General features: G+C 39.2%; 1 protein-coding gene across 1 annotated transcript in view; it reads left to right on the plus strand.

The window, feature by feature from the left end:
- ATM (ATM serine/threonine kinase) overlaps nucleotides 1-10,471 on the plus strand; it is a 127,325-nt gene extending 116,854 nt beyond the window's left edge. The window contains exons 60-63 of the mRNA XM_020286674.2: nucleotides 1,499-1,613; nucleotides 2,346-2,409; nucleotides 6,149-6,285; nucleotides 6,393-10,471. Coding sequence (XP_020142263.2) covers nucleotides 1,499-1,613; nucleotides 2,346-2,409; nucleotides 6,149-6,285; nucleotides 6,393-6,576 — 500 coding nt within the window. The 3' untranslated portion in view covers nucleotides 6,577-10,471. The remainder of the gene's footprint in view (nucleotides 1-1,498; nucleotides 1,614-2,345; nucleotides 2,410-6,148; nucleotides 6,286-6,392) is intronic.
- Nucleotides 10,472-17,994: the final 7,523 nt, after the last annotated feature.

Here is a 17,994-nt window from a genome sequence, read left to right on the forward strand (position 1 = left end):
TTGAATTTAACAGAGAGGCCTGAGGAATCTCAGTCAATCAGAGAGGCCTAGGAAGTACCCCTTAGATAAAATGGAAGAAGCCAGATTTTAGAAAGGCAAGAATTGAATGGAAGTTAAGGATGTGTAGATTAAGAATGTGGAATCATTCTACACAAAGGTTAGAAGGGAAGGGAATGATGAGAGAAATTTGTTGCAGAGATCAGAGACACACCATTGGTCCTTGCTTTTTGAAGATGAGAGAAGCATGAACACGTTAGATACTGAAGAAGATGTAGGAGAGAAACAAGATAATCGAAGTAGCAAGGGAAATCATAAAGTATGTGAGGGTCTAGTAGCATTGGTTTTAGATTGGAGACATGGTAGCTTTTCTGCTGAGAAGAAAAGGATGATGTTAAGAGAAAAGTCTTAAGCTAGGGGGAAGGAATTTGTAGGAAATTATATTTGCTATTCTGTTTTCTCTGTGAGATAGGAAAACATGCTCATCTACTAAGAATGATAGGGATTCGCTGGGCATGGTGACTCTAGCCTGTAATCCCAGCTCTTTGAGAGGCTGAGGCAAGAGGATCAGGAGAGGCCAAGGAGTTCAAGACCAGCCTGGGCAATGTAGTGAGACCCTGTCTCAACAAAAAAATTTTAAAGAAATTAGCCAGGGATGGTGGCATGTGGCTGTTCTAGCTACTTGGGAGGCTGACACAGGAGGATTGTTTGAGCCTAGGAGTTTGTAGTTACAGTGAGCTATGATAATGCTATTGCACTCCAGCCTGCATGACAGAGCAAGGTTCCTTCTCAAAAATGAATAAATAGAAATAAAAATTTACAAATGATAAAATAATTAGAGTTATTGTGATTGGCCTTAAAAGAACAATAAATTCTAAAACAGTTACCGTGGAAATGAGATGACCCAACTAAAAGGATAAATAAAAAAGATTTGCCAAGCAATTTAAGGGCCACCATGGGAGGGAAATAAGTACAGTTATAAAAGGGCAGCATGAAGGATTGTTGTGATAGAAATGTTAAATATCTTGACCGTATCTTTGTAAATATTCTGGTTGTGATAATGTGCTATAGTTTTGCAGGATATAATCTTTGAAGAAAAATGGGTAAAAGGTATGTGGGATGATCTTTCTGTATTATTTCTTATAACTGAAAATGAATATATAATTATCTCAAAAGTTTCAGTTAAAAAAATGTTTAAACAGATATATATGTATCATCTCCATTTTAGATACTACCAGTCATTACTTCATTTTAGAAAGTCATCCTTTAATCTAGATTTCTCCACGTCAAGAAGTGTTTTCAATTTGAGGTGGATCTCATGGATAATGGTGGATAGAGAAGGCAGGCAGAGCCTAGAAACAGAATAAACTACTGTGTGTTCTAGTATTAGTGGAATATAGGGGACATGTTATTTGTTGCCTTTGCCAAGTTTACATGTCAACTGGAAAGAAAGTAAATTAGCTGTCAAACCTAATAACCTCATTGTGTTTTTTTACCTTAGGTGTTGCTTTTGAGCAGGGTAAAATCCTTCCTACTCCTGAAACAGTTCCTTTTAGACTTACCAGGGATATTGTGGATGGCATGGGCATTACTGGTGTTGAAGGTGTCTTCAGAAGGTAAGTGATACAAGGTAAGGGAGGGGAACAAGTTTTGGTATAAAAATTATATATATGGAGTATAGATTTATATAGATTATAGAATTCAGTGCCAGAAATTATATCCCATTGCTTTACCAGTACTAAGGAAAAGACCCTGGGTAAAAGCAATAATAGTTTCCCCTTCCTTCCAGCCACCTGGGACCTAACCCAATATAACATACATACTGTCTAACCTCTTCTGGAAGCAGCCCGCCTAGACCTTTAACACCTCTGTCCTGGCTAATTCCTTGTTAATGATCAGAACTATTATTGGGTGCTCATGGGGATATAGCAAAGACTTTATCATTCTGTCTTTAAAGAGCTTATATTCTGTTACAACTTCCTACTAAAAGCTTTGCAGTTCCTTGCAGTTTTCCTGGCATAAGTCTATGTACTCAACTTTTATTGGGGCAGATTCCAAAGTAAAGTATAATTGCCATAATAATCAAAAACCTGAAAGAAATCTTTTATAGTACTGTTGTGTTATTCTTATAAACACTAAGGTTATGAAATATTCACATATATATTTGTATTCATTTTAAACATCTATTGAAAGCCCACTCTGCCAAGTATTCTGTTCTTTGAGATTTAATTTTGGAACTATTAACAAGAGCAGGCTCAGCATACTACCCATGAGCAGATATAAATAAAGAACATTGAAAACTTTGGTGTATAACAAAATCCATATGTTTAATGTATTTCACTCTGTAGATGCTGTGAAAAAACCATGGAAGTTATGAGAAACTCTCAGGAAACTCTGTTAACCATTGTAGAGGTAAAGTATATTATAAATAAATGTTTATTTCTCTATAAGACAATGTATCTTATCAGGAAGGTACCAATCAGGACAACATGGCTTCGTTTTAATGTATGGGATGAAGTTGGTCAGGAAGAGGGAGGAGGTTGCACACTAAGCCTTTTCACACATCAGAAAATATTGATTTATAAATTTTTCCAGTCCCCTCAACTTACTTGGAATATTGTAGCATTGTAAGTAGTCTCCAGTCTTTAATACTATAAATCAACACTTGACATCTTAAACCTCCTCTATGGTATTACTATCTTATGAATGATTTCCATTACGGTTTAAGAGAAATCAGTTACTTATATCCCCTTTTTCCCTGACCAGGTTCAGAACTAATTAGTTAAACATATGGAGATCAGAGTGTCAGCATTGTTACTGGAGGACCATGGCTTAGGAGTAAGGGCCAAACTGGTTTGCTGCTGGTGCTCCCTCAGTGCCTCTCTGTTGTCTTAACCTTGGGACAGCTCACCTGAATCGGGGTTGGGGCCTGTAGAACATACATACTTTAATCAGGATCACTGCCTCATGTTGATCTGGACAGAAAGGGAAGGAAGTCAAACATATTTCCAGTGCTTATGCCGTTAGTTCTATCCAAGGGAGAATTATGTACCTAATGGCAGTCATTCACCAATGTGGTAAGGGTATTTGGAATAACAAATCGGTAGTGTTTCCTCCCCCCCAGGGAAATGTGGCACATAGAGAACAGAATAGGCATGCCTCCCTTCCATTCTTCAACTTTTTGTTCTTTTCACCTGATGATGTTGGATCTGGCTGTACATTAGTATTAATTGGATTGCTTTTTGAAAATATTGATGCTGACCAAATTCAAACCAGATTTTAAGGGATGAGGCAGAAATATTTATATATTTTTTAAAGCTCTCCTCTGATGCAGCCAGGGTTGAAACCACTGTCTTAATTCATTGGCATTAACTATTAAGCCTATGATCAACAAGGGTGGAGCTTTATCCCTTGGAAGATGAAATTAACAGTCTGTCAGGGTGGTCCTGTGTCCACCTTTAAGAACCAAGGTGTCTTTATAGATCTCCTTTGGACTGCTGATACTAATGCAGATTTTGCTACAAAGAGGGGTGCTGAAATAGGTCCCAGTAGTTTGTTGATAAAATTAAATCCAAGACTGTGCTGTTCCCAAGACTGAAAATGTATTCCCTCTCCATTTTCTCATTTCAGATTATGTTCATATATGTTGTTATTCATTATAGTTTGCCATTGAATCAATTTGGAATAACAAATCAGTAGTGTTTCCTCCACAGGGAAATGTGGCACATAGAGAACAGAATAGGCATGCCTCCCTTCATTCTTCAGCTTTTTGTTCTTTTCACCTGATGATGTTGGATGTTATATACTTTGTCAAGAATAAATGATAACATGGATGTCTCAATAATGTAAAAATGAAACTCTAAAATCATATTATCCTGCCCTTTTGCATTTAAGACAAAAAAAAAATCTAAACTTTTCAAATTGATTTAAGGTCCAAAGCAGTTTAACACACTCCTGAGTATTTTACTTTGCTTAGTCTCAGTCAGAAGGGCTTTTTATACTGCAGTAGATTTGGGAGTTTCTGTAGTAGCTGAATTCTTAACACTCATCAGAAAAGGGTAGTTCCTTTGGGGCCTCAGAAATTTTATTAGCTGAATGCCAAATTGCTCATGAACCTCATTCTTTAAAGGGTAATAGGAGATCAATTTAGAGAAGTGACAGGATCAGATCATCTTTGGGCTCCTGCACCATTGTAAGGACTTTGGATTTACTCTGAGTGAAGGTTTTGAGTTTGAGAAATGATTTGCATCTCCACTTACAGTAACTATGTCACTTCTGAACACACCCTCTAATCCTCTGTATATTTTACAATGATCTACCTGATCTTCTCTTTGTTAGTCTGTCCAAATTTCCTGAAATAATTTGATATGGTTGTCCCAATTTTTAAGAGTAATTTCCTAAGTGATCTTACTGTGGACTTTCTAGCTTCTAGAGAGTGCTTCTCAATAGTGTCCTGGGTCCCAATCCCCTGGGATCTCATTTCTCTTCTCTCTTGGATTCATTTCTTTTCCTCTGTTAGATTTCATTGAGTCACAGTGACTTTTTCTGATCAAATAACAATTTAAACATCTCCCCATTTTTGATTGTCACAGTTGGGGGTGGGGGATGAGTGTACATAGGCATATACTACGTAGAGGCTAGGGATGCTGCTAAACATTCTGCAGTGCACAAGATAGCCCCCACAACAAAGAAGGATCCAGCCCCAAAATGTTGAGATTGAGAAACCTTGCTCTGTTTGAATCACTTTATATTCCTTTCAACCACTCTGTTTTGATAGTAAAACTGTAGCATATATTTTTTAATTACTCTAGTTCCTCCTTGATTCTAGTATTTGCAGATATGATATCTGACAGAAGCCCTTGGTTTTGAAATAATTTGTATTGTTTCTCTACTTCAACCCAAGAAAACCATATAGTCTCTTTGTAATAGAGGCCTCCATTCCTTTTCAGTAGTTCATTAATAAAATGTACTTCCCTTTTGTGGGTGAAACTGGTTTGGATCACTGAAATCTAAAGACATGCTAGTGCCCAACTTGAAGTCACATAGGAACCCTTGAACTTATGAACAAGCCACATGTAATCCAGATCAGTGCCACCACAGTTTTAGTGGCCTTGAGGGACACTCAAAACAGCATTTAGAAACAAAGACTCTGGTACTCCTGATGGAGTATATGTACTGGAATTAAACATGCTAAAGGCATTTGATAGTCCCAACCTGCACATGTGCTGAGAAACACTTTACTGTGTAAAGGTAGTTCCAACCTTGTAATACTGGAACATCTTATAGAATCATTCTTCTCTGTAATTATGTTTTCACTTACTACTAAGACTTACATGGTAACCATTTACTAAAGCCTATTTTTTGTTTGTTTGTTTGTTTTTTAAGTTAGTGCTTATAAACACGAGGACAGTTAGCTGTTCTGAACTGTCAACATCAGAAATTCCTTATGACCTTGCTTTCTAAAGCCACCTGCCCTGGCCATGTCAATTATTTTGGTATCCAAATTCTACTTATGTACATCTCAAGATCCCAAACACAGCACCAGACCTTGGCTTTTCAGCGTGTTTCAATAAATTGTACCCTGTTTTCTCACCCAAATTTGGAACTGATTGAAAGAAAGAGAGCCATAGGAGCAGGGCAGAGATCAGAATGTCAGGTTTATTACTGATGAAACTATCAGAGAACATAGCTTAGAGAAGAGGTCCAAATGGACTTACTAGTACTCTCCAACTCCCACAGCCTAATCTATACCTTGGGATGGGACAGGCTACCTGAGAAAGAACTGGGGCCTATAAAGCAAATGCCCTAACCTAGGATTGTACTGGTCAAGAATAGAGAGAGGAAGAAAAAAATTAACTCACCTCCTTTTAATAAATTAGTTTCACCCAGTCAGGAAACATAGGTCAAGGGATGTCACTCCCCAATCATAGAGGAAGAATGAATTCAGGGAGGGGATGAGAAGCTTGGAACATTATGCTAGGATAGTTTCCTCCACAAGGAATCCTTTAATGTGATACATTTGTTTCCCCTCCTGACCCCATCAACTACATGTGACTGGCCTCTGTTATTTTTATAATACAAATTCTACTGTTTCTAAATACATGATCAAAATTTACACTGTTCTATTTATACATACATTCTCTCTGTTTAGGTCCTCCTATATGATCCACTCTTTGACTGGACCATGAATCCTTTGAAAGCTTTGTATTTACAGCAGAGGCCTGAAGACGAAACTGAGCTCCACTCTACTCTGAATGCAGATGACCAAGAATGCAAAGGAAATCTTCGGTGAGCAGATTTTTAGGAAGGACCTATTGTCAGTTGTTCAGATTTTCTTATTTCTAAGGCCCTTTAAACTGTTCATCTCATTGAAACCTTTGTGCTTTTGTCATTAGTGATATTGACCAGAGTTTCAACAAAGTAGCTGAACGTGTCTTGATGAGACTGCAAGAGAAACTGAAAGGGGTGGAAGAAGGCACTGTGCTCAGTGTGGGTGGACAGGTGAATTTGCTCATACAGCAGGCCATGGACCCCAAAAATCTCAGTCGACTTTTCCCTGGATGGAAAGCTTGGGTGTGATCTTCAACATATGACTTACCCTTGAATTCAACCTTTCAAAATTTTATTTCAGCCTTCATTTTTAACCCACGCATGAACTTTGAATAGGGATTAATATTTAACCAAGTGAACGACTGTGAAGTTTTTTTCTAACTGATTTTTAATACTTGATTTCACTGCCCAGGATGCTTTGATAGTTTAGAGGAACCTCTTTGCTCTCACTCTTTAGAAATATTTGTATTCATGTTGTATTCTAGCCTAAATGTTTATTTCTTATTTTCAAGTACATACTTGTATTGTTTTTCAATAGGATCTCTGACTTCTGTAATAACTGAAAACAATGGAAGTTGCAGGAGTGACAGTTTTTCCTTTAGTATGAATTAGAACAAATAGACTGCTACCTCGAGGTGGCATTTAATTAAAACTTGGTCCCTAGGTATCATGTGTATGATAAATTATTTGATAATATAAGAAAGGAAATAAAAACTTTAAAATTATAACCATCTATACATCATGGTAAAGCTAGCTACATTAAAAATAAACAATGTTGAAAACAAAATAGTATTTAAGAAAAGCATTTGGATTTTCAGTTGCAAGATCACCCACAGTATTACTAAATAATGAAATTCTTATGGAGAACAAATTTCAAAAACACAGTTAGTGTAGTTATATTTTTTTTAAATGTATATTGGATGTTCTCATTCTGTTCTCTTTATCTTTAAGCCTTTCTGTGTTGTCCATTACTTTATCTTTCTGTGATGCCTTCATATATTGTCTTTTAGTTCATGAATTCTCTTGTCAGCTATATAAACCTCCTGTTTACCCTATTTGGGTTTTCTCTTTCAAAAATTGTTTTTCATTTCTAATTATGTATTATTCTTCAACTTTTCAATTCATTTTATGTCAGTAATCATTTTAAAATCCATATTTTATAGGCACTCCAACAGTTCTGTTAAATCAAATTCCTATTTATATCTGTTGATTGTTATATCTGATGAGCTGTTTATCCATTTTTGCCATTTTGAAAGGTGAGCTTATTTTTGGCAGGGCTCTATCTGTGAGAATTTTGAGTGACCTGCATCAAGAGTAATTCCAGATAAGCTTTGGGTCTACCTATGTCATATTCCCTACCTATGTCACTGTTACAGGACCACTCTCATTTTAATTTCTTGGCTTTAGGGTTTCCAGACCTCAAGAGTAGCATAAATTACTGAGAGGAGAAGATTCTCCCAGGCTAAGGCTTCCTCATCATCTCCCTGTGATAGTTGGCAGGATGTTTTATTGATGCCTCTTTCACTAGGATATAATCCTCATGTACCCTACCTTTATGGTGGGGATGGAAGGAGGTGCATTTAATTCCTATTCTCTGCCTTTTGCGAATTCAGTGGTTCTTCAGCCTCTATATAGATGTTAAAGCTGAAACTCATGGGTTGTTGAGATTGGCAAATTGTGCCAGGACAGCATCAGCTCACATATTTACCCCTATGAATTTTAGTTCCCTTCATTTTTGACCCTAAGGATTTCCTCTTTCTAATAAATTCTGGTGTGTATTTAAAAGTGTTTCTTAAATTTAATCTAGCATTTCTATGTGTTTTGTTGGAGGGGAAGGAAGGGTTTAGGTATTTAGTATGATACACGCAGCTGGAAATGGAACACTTTTCTGTCCCTCATGCTATCATCACAAGAGATAAACATCAGATAAAAGACCACTTCAAAGTAAAATGACTGATTTATGTGTTAGTAGAATCTCTCCTCCATCCTTAGGAAAATGTTCATCCCAGCTGCAGAGATTAAGAAATGGGTGGTTCAACTTTCCCCTTACATTGTAGTTTGAAGGTTACATAAACACTTTTCATGCATAGTTAGCATGTCTTTTTACTGCCAGTGGCAAGCACTTGCTCACATCTGATCTCCCTACCTTGCCTTCCCCCCAAAACCAAACTCCAGAACTTTTTGGACTATAAATTTCTTGGTTTGATTTCTAGAAAACTGTTCTGAAAGTTATTTTACATTTCAAATTACAGACTTATCTTAATGTATCGTTTTCTTAAAAGCTACCTAAATGAATATTTGGTGTAAGTATAGTTTTATTACTGTCATAAATCAAAGGAATGCAATAAATTTAGAATATCTTTAAGAAAGCCTTGAAATCTTCATGGATGGAATTAGAAATTATCATCTAGATGATAAGTTAAATGAATTCATAGCAATTCTTGCTAGTTGATGCATCCAAAGAGCTTTGCATAACATCATTAATCCACTCTTTAGTTTTGAATGGTGTGCCATAAGGCTCCTGTTCTATTCAAACAGTCTTATCAATGGCTTCAAAAAATTAGCCAAATTTGCATGGAGATAACAAACCTAGGAGAAATAGATGATTCACAGATGACAGAATTAAGATTATAAAAGATTTTGGCCGGGCGCGGTGGCTCACGCCTGTAATCCTAGCTCTCTGGGAGGCTGAGGCGGGCGGATTGCTCAAGGTCAGGAGTTCAAAACCAGCCTGAGCAAGAGTGAGACCCCATCTCTACTATAAATAGAAAGAAATTAATTGGCCAACTAATATATATACAAAAAATTAGCCGGGCATGGTGGCGCATACCTGTAGTCCCAGCTACTCGGGAGGCTGAGGCAGCAGGATTGCTTGAGCCAGGAGTGTGAGGTTGCTGTGAGCTAGGCTGACGCCATGGCACTCACTCTAGCCTGGGCAACAAAGCGAGACTCTGTCTCAAAAAAAAAAAAAAAAAAAAAAAAAAAAGATTTTGACATGCTAGAACACTGTCTGGAAATGACTAAGATAGAAAATTACCAGGAACAAATGAGGAGTGGTTAGGTTTTTAAAAATATTAATCATAGAATATTCGTTGTATGCTGAGTACCTAATGTACATTATATGTAACATCTCTGATCCTTACAATAAAGCCTCGCAAGATTAGTGATGTTATCCCATTTTACAACTGGAGAAAGCAGTTTAGAGAAATAAGGTAACCTGTCCAAGGCCAAAAAATAGTAAATTGTAGGTACAAGTATAAGTGCAATATGGGCAATCTCTAATTTGAAAAGATTTCAGGTGAAAAGAATATGAGGTTCACCAGTTAGTTGCTCACAAGGTCAGTGAAAACCAAATAGAGAAGCTGCTAGAAAGCTAATAAATTGTAGATGCTTTGATCAGTCATGTCCAGATTAAGGAATATGATAGCCTGCCTTCCATGCAGCTTCCTTCCTTCCAGCTCTGTGCTGATCATTCCTCCCTAAAGTATTATATACTTAAAATGTATGCACTTAGAAATGTTAAAAATTTAAATGTAGTCTACAGCAAATAAAAGCAAAGAGGAAAAATTTTGAACATCTTAAAAATTAGAATAAGCTAATCGTTTAAAAAATAGAAAGCCACTGTACTGGTTTGGAATGTAGAGATGTATGCCATTTCAAGTATTTTAATTCATTGTACTTTAATGAAATTATATATTTTGTGTAGATTCATTTTAATACTATTGAATGTATTTCTTTACTATACTGTTACCTGAATTTATTATAAAATGTTTTTGAATAAATAACTCTAAAAGAAAATATTTACTAAAATTTATTCACTATATGCCAGGCATGGGGCTAGTTCCACTCTGGGGAGAACAGGCAGCTGATCATATAGTGTGGACTGTGGAGTCTACTGCATAGACCAGTCTGATATGCTGTATCTCTGTCTAAATATTCTAGTAGTTTCTCTTAATTATTTCCTGACAAAAAAGCAAATGAATGGTCTTTCTCTGGGCCTAGAAAGTGATCTAGTTGACATTTCTAAAGTCTAAAAGATCTGTGCTGGAATATGGTAAGTACAAAGATCCTAATATCCTAAATGTGAAGTTTGCTATCCATCTATTTGTCATTTTTTAATTAAATAAATTCAGTCCTTCTCAGAGTTTGAGGCTCTTTTGTCTAGTTTTTGACACAATGAATTTTGCATAAATAACAATGGACACAGAAATTTCACAAAGATTATAATAATTTATAATTTGCTGAGTTAAGGTGAAGCTCTCCTGTAATAGAAATTATCCACTGAAAAATCCCTTGCTTTGCCCTTAAAGTATAGCATACATACTTTTATGTATAGCAATATATGAAAATATATACTTTCATGGTGTTTGATTGAAAAGCTGTGGTTCTCAACCAGGAATGATTTTGCCTATTCACTTGATATTTTCACAATAAAATTTTCGATACTCACATGGATACAGAATGGCATCATGTCTCATTTTAATTTGTATCTCCTAATTACTAGGGATATTAAACTTTTTATATATATTTATTAGTATGATTTTCTCTTTAATGAATTGCCTCTACATATTCTTTGTCAGTCTTTCTACTGGTCCTTTGTTGGTTACATAACATCTTTGCTAATATCTTTTACCATTCTGTGGCTTGTCTTTTCATTCCCCTAATTGAGGTTTTTTTGGTTCGTAGATGTATTTATCACTGTTTTCATTTATGATTAAATCTTTCAGGTAAAGATTTTTCCTTCTGTTCTTACGCCTTCTTTAATGTTGCTCAATTAAGTTTTAGTTTTCCTTATGAAGATCTTGCATAATTTTATTACATTTATTCCTAGGCACTTTTTTAAATGTTCTTATAAACAGCAGTTTTTCATAATTTCTTCCTAATTATTACTGGTATTTAGAATTAAAATTAGTTTTTGATACTGATTTTTCTATCCAGTAATCTTGGTAAACTCTCTTATTCTTTCTAGAACTGTATCTGGATTCATTTGGATTTTCTACATATATAATCATATCATCTATGAATAATTTCAGATTTCTAATTCTTCTATTGTTTGCTTTTTTTCCTTGCCTCATTCTGCTGGCTAAGATTTCTCTTTAAGTACAGTGATCAACAGAAGTGGTAATATTGGGACATTCCAATCAGAACTACTGTGCCCTCATATCAAAGGTAGAAGTTTTAGTGTTTCACTGTTAAATTTGCTGTTTGCTGCAGGGTTTGTTTTTAGTTTTTTTCAATGTATATATCTCCTTTATCAGATTAAAGAAGTTCCTTTCTGTCCCTAGACTGCTGTGAGGTTTTATCACAGATGATGAATTTCAGCACTTTTTTTTTTTTTTTCCGAGACAGAGTCTCGCTTTGTTGCCCAGGCTAGAGTGAGTGCCGTGGCATCAGCCTAGCTCACAGCAACCTGAAACTCCTGGGCTCAGGCAATCCTCCTGCCTCAGCCTCCCGAGTAGCTGGGACTACAGGCATGCGCCACCATGCCCAGCTAATTTTTTCTATATATATTAGTTGGCCAATTAATTTCTTTCTATTTATATAGTAGAGACGGGGGTCTCGCTCTTGCTCAGGCTGGTTTCGAACTCCTGACCTCGAGCAATCCTCCCACCTCGGCCTCCCAGAGTAAATTACAGGCATGAGAGCCACTGCGCCTGGCCCTGAATTTTAGCACTTTAACTGCACTTATTGAGAGTGATTATTTTTCTTGAATCTGTTAATATGGTGAATTGCACTGTTTGATTTTCTAAGGTTAAATCATCACATTCTAGTATAAACCCAACTTGGTCCATTCTATTGCTTTCTTCTGCCTGCTAAAGTTTTGGTTAGTGTTTCCATGTGGGAATTTCTCCCCAGCATTTCTTGAGGAATTTTTATTTTTCCAAATTTTGAATCCCAGGAAAAATTAATAAAATCAGGAAAACAGGAAAAAAGTATTAAAATTCTCCTGTGAGAATTAAAGCTTGGCAACCAACATAGACACATTGCTGATTTGAAGGAGTCTACTCATGTAGAACGCATGGAACATTAACACATAGTATTGAAGGTTAAGGTATTTCCAAATTAGGATAGAAACATGCAGTAGAGAAATGGTTATGATGTTGCTTGTAGCTCTTGCTGTGTGTTCGTACCTGGTCTCCTAATAATGGTGAGTCACTTGTTTTTTTAATTGTGGTAAAATGCACATAACAAAATTTACAATCTTAACCATTTTCAAGTGTATAGTTCCATAGTGTTAAAGTATATTTACAGTGCTTTGTAACCAATCTCAGCACTACTTTTACCTTGCAAAACTGAAATTTTATATATCCATTCAACAACAACTCTCCCTTCCTTCCTCTACCCAGCCTCTGGGAATCCGTTTTACTTTCTGTCCCTATGAGTTTGACTATTCTAAGTATCTCATACAAGTGGAATCATACAATATTCGTCTTTTTGTGACTCACTTATTTTACTTAGCATAATGTCCTCAAGGTTCATCTAAGTCATAGCATATATCAGAATTTTCTACCCTTTTTAAGGCTTAATAATATTTCACTGAATGTACATACCACATTTTGTCTGTCCACTCATCCATCGGTGGATACATGAGTTGTCTCCACCATTTAGCTATTGTCACTAATGCTGCTATTTACATGAGTACTCAAATACCTCCTCAGAATTTAGCTTTTAGTTCTTTTGGATATATACCCAGAAATGGAATGGCTGGATCATCTAGTCGTTCTATGTTTAATTTTTTAAGAAGCCACCATACTGTATTTCACAGTGACTGAACAATTTTACAATTCCACCAACAGTGCACAATGGTTCCAATTCAGTATCATCATTAGCACTTGTTATTTTCTGTTTTTTGATATTAGTTGTCCTAATAGGTGTGGGTAAGTTATTCTTGCAAGTAAAAGCATTGTATATTTTATTCAAATCCTATGAGTGGTATTGTAAGAAGTAAGTTTTAGAAGGAAATATGTCTTTCAGTTGACAGTTATAAAACCTGATTCTGTGTACCATTGTTAACCTTTCTAAGAGAGATTAATGTTATTTGCAAACTACCCAAAAATGTTCCCTAATGTAGTGTTTGAATGTTTACTACAGACTTCTAATTCTTTGTAAATACTACTGAACTTAATACTTCTTATTTCTTAAACAATTTTAGATATCTATGGTTATAAGAGTTGCAAGGATTTTAAGAGAGAAAAAGGAAATCAGTCACAGCTCATTGCCAGATTTGTTTTAAATTGGTGCACTGTAAAGCAGCATTGAAAAGTGGACTTCATAGGCATTTCAAACATATTCATCATGAAAGCACAAAAAACACTGAAAATAATCCTAATGAGTCAATGCCTTCTTTTAAGTAAGAAATAATGCCAATTCTACAAAAACTCTTAATATTAGAAGAGCATATTTTATGAGGCCAGCAGTACACTTATATCAAAACCAAAGAATTATTAGAAAACTACAGACCAATATTCTTCATGAACATAGATGCAAAATTCCTTACAAAATATTACCAAATCATTTTTTTTTTTTTTTTTTTTTTAGATAGTCTCACTCTGTTGCCAGGACTGGAGTGCCGTGGCATCAGCCTAGCTCACAGCAACCTCAAACTCCTGGGCTCAAGTGATCCTCCTGCCTCAGCCTCCCAAGTAGCTGGGACTATAGGCATGTGCCACCATGCCCGACTAATTTTTTCTATATATTTTTAGTTGGCCAATTAATTTGTTTCTATTTTTAGTAGAGACAGGTTTCACTCTTGCTCAGGCTGGTCTCTTAACTCCTGACCTCGAGTGATCCTCCTGCCTCAGCCTCCCAGAGTACTAGGATTACAGGTCTGAGCCACCTCGCCTAGCCTTAGCAAATCATTTCTGTGAATAAAAGAGATAATGCATCAAGACCAAATAGCATTCTGGGAAAACCAATTTGGCTTAATATTTGAAAATCAGTATAAATGACGAACAACAAAAATATGTCAGTAGCTACAGAAAAAAGCTTATGACAAAATTAAACATTCATTCATGATAAAACTCAAACTAGGAATAAAGGGAATATCTTCAACTTGATAAAGGACATCTATGAAAAACTTAACAGTTCACATCATAGTTAACGGTTGGTGATCTATCCTCTAACATCAGGAATAAGGCAGGGATGCCATTATTAACCACTTGTATTCCACATTGTCCTGGAGTGCAATAAGGCAAAGAGAAAGCAATAAAAGTTTCAAAAGGAAGAAGTAGAATTTATTTGTACATGACACGATCATATATATCACCTAGGTAGAAAATCCTAAAGACTTTTATTTCAAAATATTGGAGTAAAAATGTACCCTGGCTGGTGCTGCAGGGAAAGAGATGGAGTTGGTGGGAGTGGGCAGGCCGGTGGGAGAGGCCCTCCTGGGTGACTTGGGCGGATGAGCTCCTTCAGCCTGGCCCATTCTGAGTCAGAGACTAAGAGTCTGTCGCCTATGCCCTAATAGATACCGTGTTTCCCTGAAAATAAGGCCTACTCATAAAATAAGCCCTAGCAGGATTTCTAAGCATTTGCGCAATATAAGCCCTACCCCAAAAGTAAGATCTAGTGAAGGCCGTGGCTCCGCATCGCATCTGCACAGCCCATGCGTTTCCTCTCTGAGCAGCAAACAAGATGAGCAGCCCTTCTCATCTGCTCCATGAGAGCTCTATGGCTCGACATGAGAGACTGGGGCCAATGGTTCTAAAGGAAATAAAGTGGTAAGAAATTCAGTATGGAATTCAGGGTTTGGAGAGTTATGATGATGTTCCAGAAGAAGACGACTTAACTATATTTGAACAAATGCAGATTGTTGTACCGTACTTAAAAAATATAACACATCCCGCGAAAATAAGCCCTAGGGTGTCTTCTTGAGGAAAAATAAATATAAGACCCTGTCTTATTTTTGGGGAAACACGGCATATAGATGAATATATGCCCGGCCAGACGCGCCTCAGGCCCAGTCCGGGGCGCGGAGGGCCCAGGCCCCAGGAGGGCTGCAGGGGCGGGTCCCGGTGCGGGGAGCCGGGCACGGAAGGGGCGGCTGGAGGCCGGGCGGGGCGGGCCGTGGCGCTGGCTGGCGGTCGCGGCAGTGATCGCCTCCAGCCGGCGGTGCGGAGCGCAGGCGGAGGTACATGGCCCCGACGGGAGGCGCGCTGCCTGCTCCCAGAGCTCGGCAGCTGGAGCTGGGCAGCGGCACCTCGGCTCCATGCGCCCTCGCCCCTCCGGCTGCAGCGGGCTGGCAGATATGACAGGGCTCGGATTTGCCTGAAGATTTTCTTCATGGCAGCGATGTCTCCTCAGCAGGAGGCTGGGGGGGGGGGAAGCGGGGGGGAGGCAGCTGGGCGTTCCTCTTCCCTGACAGGAGTGTCTCGTATTGCCGGAGGCACCACACCAAGTAAGTGAGACCGTTGAGCTGGGACGGTTTACCCGACGCAGTCGCTCCCCACTCCCAGCGCGCGCTCTCCGCGCTCGCCATAGCAACGGAGTTTAACGCTCCTGGCCTCGCGGCGTTTGTGCGAGAACATTCCCGCATTCTCCCGCCCCTGAGGGTGGACACGCTGTCTCCAGCGCCGCTCCCTGTACACCCCGATTACCGGGAATGATCCCAAGTACTTCGTATCTTGAGTTTTACTTTTTCTCGGAAAAGACCCCTCAGCCTTCTACCCGGCCTCCATACGCCGCTGGAGGGGTAACCCGGGCTGGAGTGGGTGCCGCCTTTCCCTGGTCCACCCGTGTGCTCAGCCCTCGGGTCCCCCCGAGGTGGCCCGGGCGCGACTGCCCCTTGGCGGGGTCAGCTCCGAAGTCGTCAGGGCCGGCGGCGTCCGCCCGGAGCGGCAGCCCGCACTGATGGAGGTAGGCGGCTGGGCTGAGCCCGCTCACCTGGCCGAAGGCGCGGCTGCTCCTCGGCAATTTTGGGGGTGGTGGGTGGGGTTCCCGCGCCTGGGTCAAAAGTCCCCTCTCGACTCTGGGTCTCGGAGGTGGGGGTCAGAGGTACGCGGTGCGAACCTTCGTCTCCATGGGAACAAGGAGGTTTGGCTGCGGCCTAGACCCGGGCTGGGTGGGCGTCGGTGGGCTGTGGCGGAGGGTGGCGAGGGCCTGGCCCTGCGCTCGTCCGCTGGCCCTGCGACTCCGGCCGGCTGGAGAGGGGTCGGGTGCCGGGGTGGCTGTGGGGGCGGTGCGTGTTCCTGTCAGAGCCGGGAGGAGGCATGCGGGCAGCAACTTGTAGCGTTCGCTTCGCCTAAACACAGCCGCGGAGCTGCGGGATTCGGATCGCAGTCAGGTTTCTTTGGAAGGGTTCCCTGAACAAGTGCACCTGGGCCGCGAGCTGTTCAGCTCTCTTGGGAATTGATTTAGGTGTTTCTAGCCATGTCCGCCTACCTCCCAACGCCCCAGCATAAGACATTCCGGTATTTGGCCATATTTTCCCCCTTGCGGTAGTGGTGCCCTTGCAGCTTCTCTGGAAACTTGTTGCGATTGGAGGGATCGTCTAGCCCTTCCTTGGGAAATACCTCAACGTGTTGCATTTATATCGTTAGAGACTTAAAGGGTTATGGCAGGCTCCCTGCTTGTCCTGCTTTTACCGCCTTTCTTAAATCTTCCCACCAGGATCTTAGGTTGGCTAGAGGGCAGTTGAAGAGAGGTGAGATCCCTGCGCAGGGTGTAGAAGTGTCTGTGAGCTTCCCAGAACTTTGGCTGTGTGGCAGAGCCATCTAGGGGTGTCCGTGACCTGAATGATGCGTGGGCTGTAGTGCCAGCTCATCCTTTCATGTATTGAAGCTGCGGTTTTTCCTTGTTGCTTTGTGTGTGTGTATGTGTATCTATGTAATCAAGTCTTCCCAATTAAAACATGTGGATTTACCAGATTAGTGCTACATTTGGGAAGATAAATGGATGTTCAGTAATTGACATAGATTTTAAAGCTTTTACAAAATTTTTGCAGACTTAAGGAATTAGAAAAAAAATAATAGATTTATTTTCCTAAATAGTTTTCTTCCTCTTCTAAGGGTAATTAAGCATGCTGGCTAAAGGAGAAAGCAATAAAGAGCAGCTTTATCACTTAATGGAGCAGTACTTGCCCAGGTAATGAAGGGCTCCTTTGCTCTTTACCCACATTCTTTTTACTCAGCATAGCCATTGTCCCTAAGAGTCTGTCCTTCATTATGAAACATAATGGGTCCACACATAACCAAACCGGTACCTATCTTCCCAAGATTGTTGGGAAAATTAAATGTGGAATTGGATGACATATAATAGGTATTCAATAAATGTTAGCACTTGTTTTTCATTTTGCCATATTTGTAATTCATACCATTGTGTTCCAGTTGTTCAAACCAAAAAGCTAGAATTCACTTTCAACTCCTCATTTTCTCACTCTGCAACAACCAATCCATAAAAAAAGCTACTATCACTGGAAACGTTACCTTGAATTTCTCCATTTCATCTCCACTGCTGCCACTGTAGTCCAAGCCAAGCTGCCACCATCTCTCACTTAATACCTTCAAAGAAACTCCTTAAATTGTGTAACACCTTTTTTGCCCTTCTATGACCCATCTCCAGTTACTAGCACCAGAATAATCTTTAAAAACGTAAATTGATCATGTTGCTCACCTGCTTAAAATCCTGTATTGGCTTTCTATAAAATTCAGACTCCATTTCTTGGCC

This window comes from Microcebus murinus, chromosome 4 (assembly GCF_040939455.1).
Source record: "Microcebus murinus isolate Inina chromosome 4, M.murinus_Inina_mat1.0, whole genome shotgun sequence".
NCBI classification, from domain to species: domain Eukaryota; kingdom Metazoa; phylum Chordata; class Mammalia; order Primates; family Cheirogaleidae; genus Microcebus; species Microcebus murinus.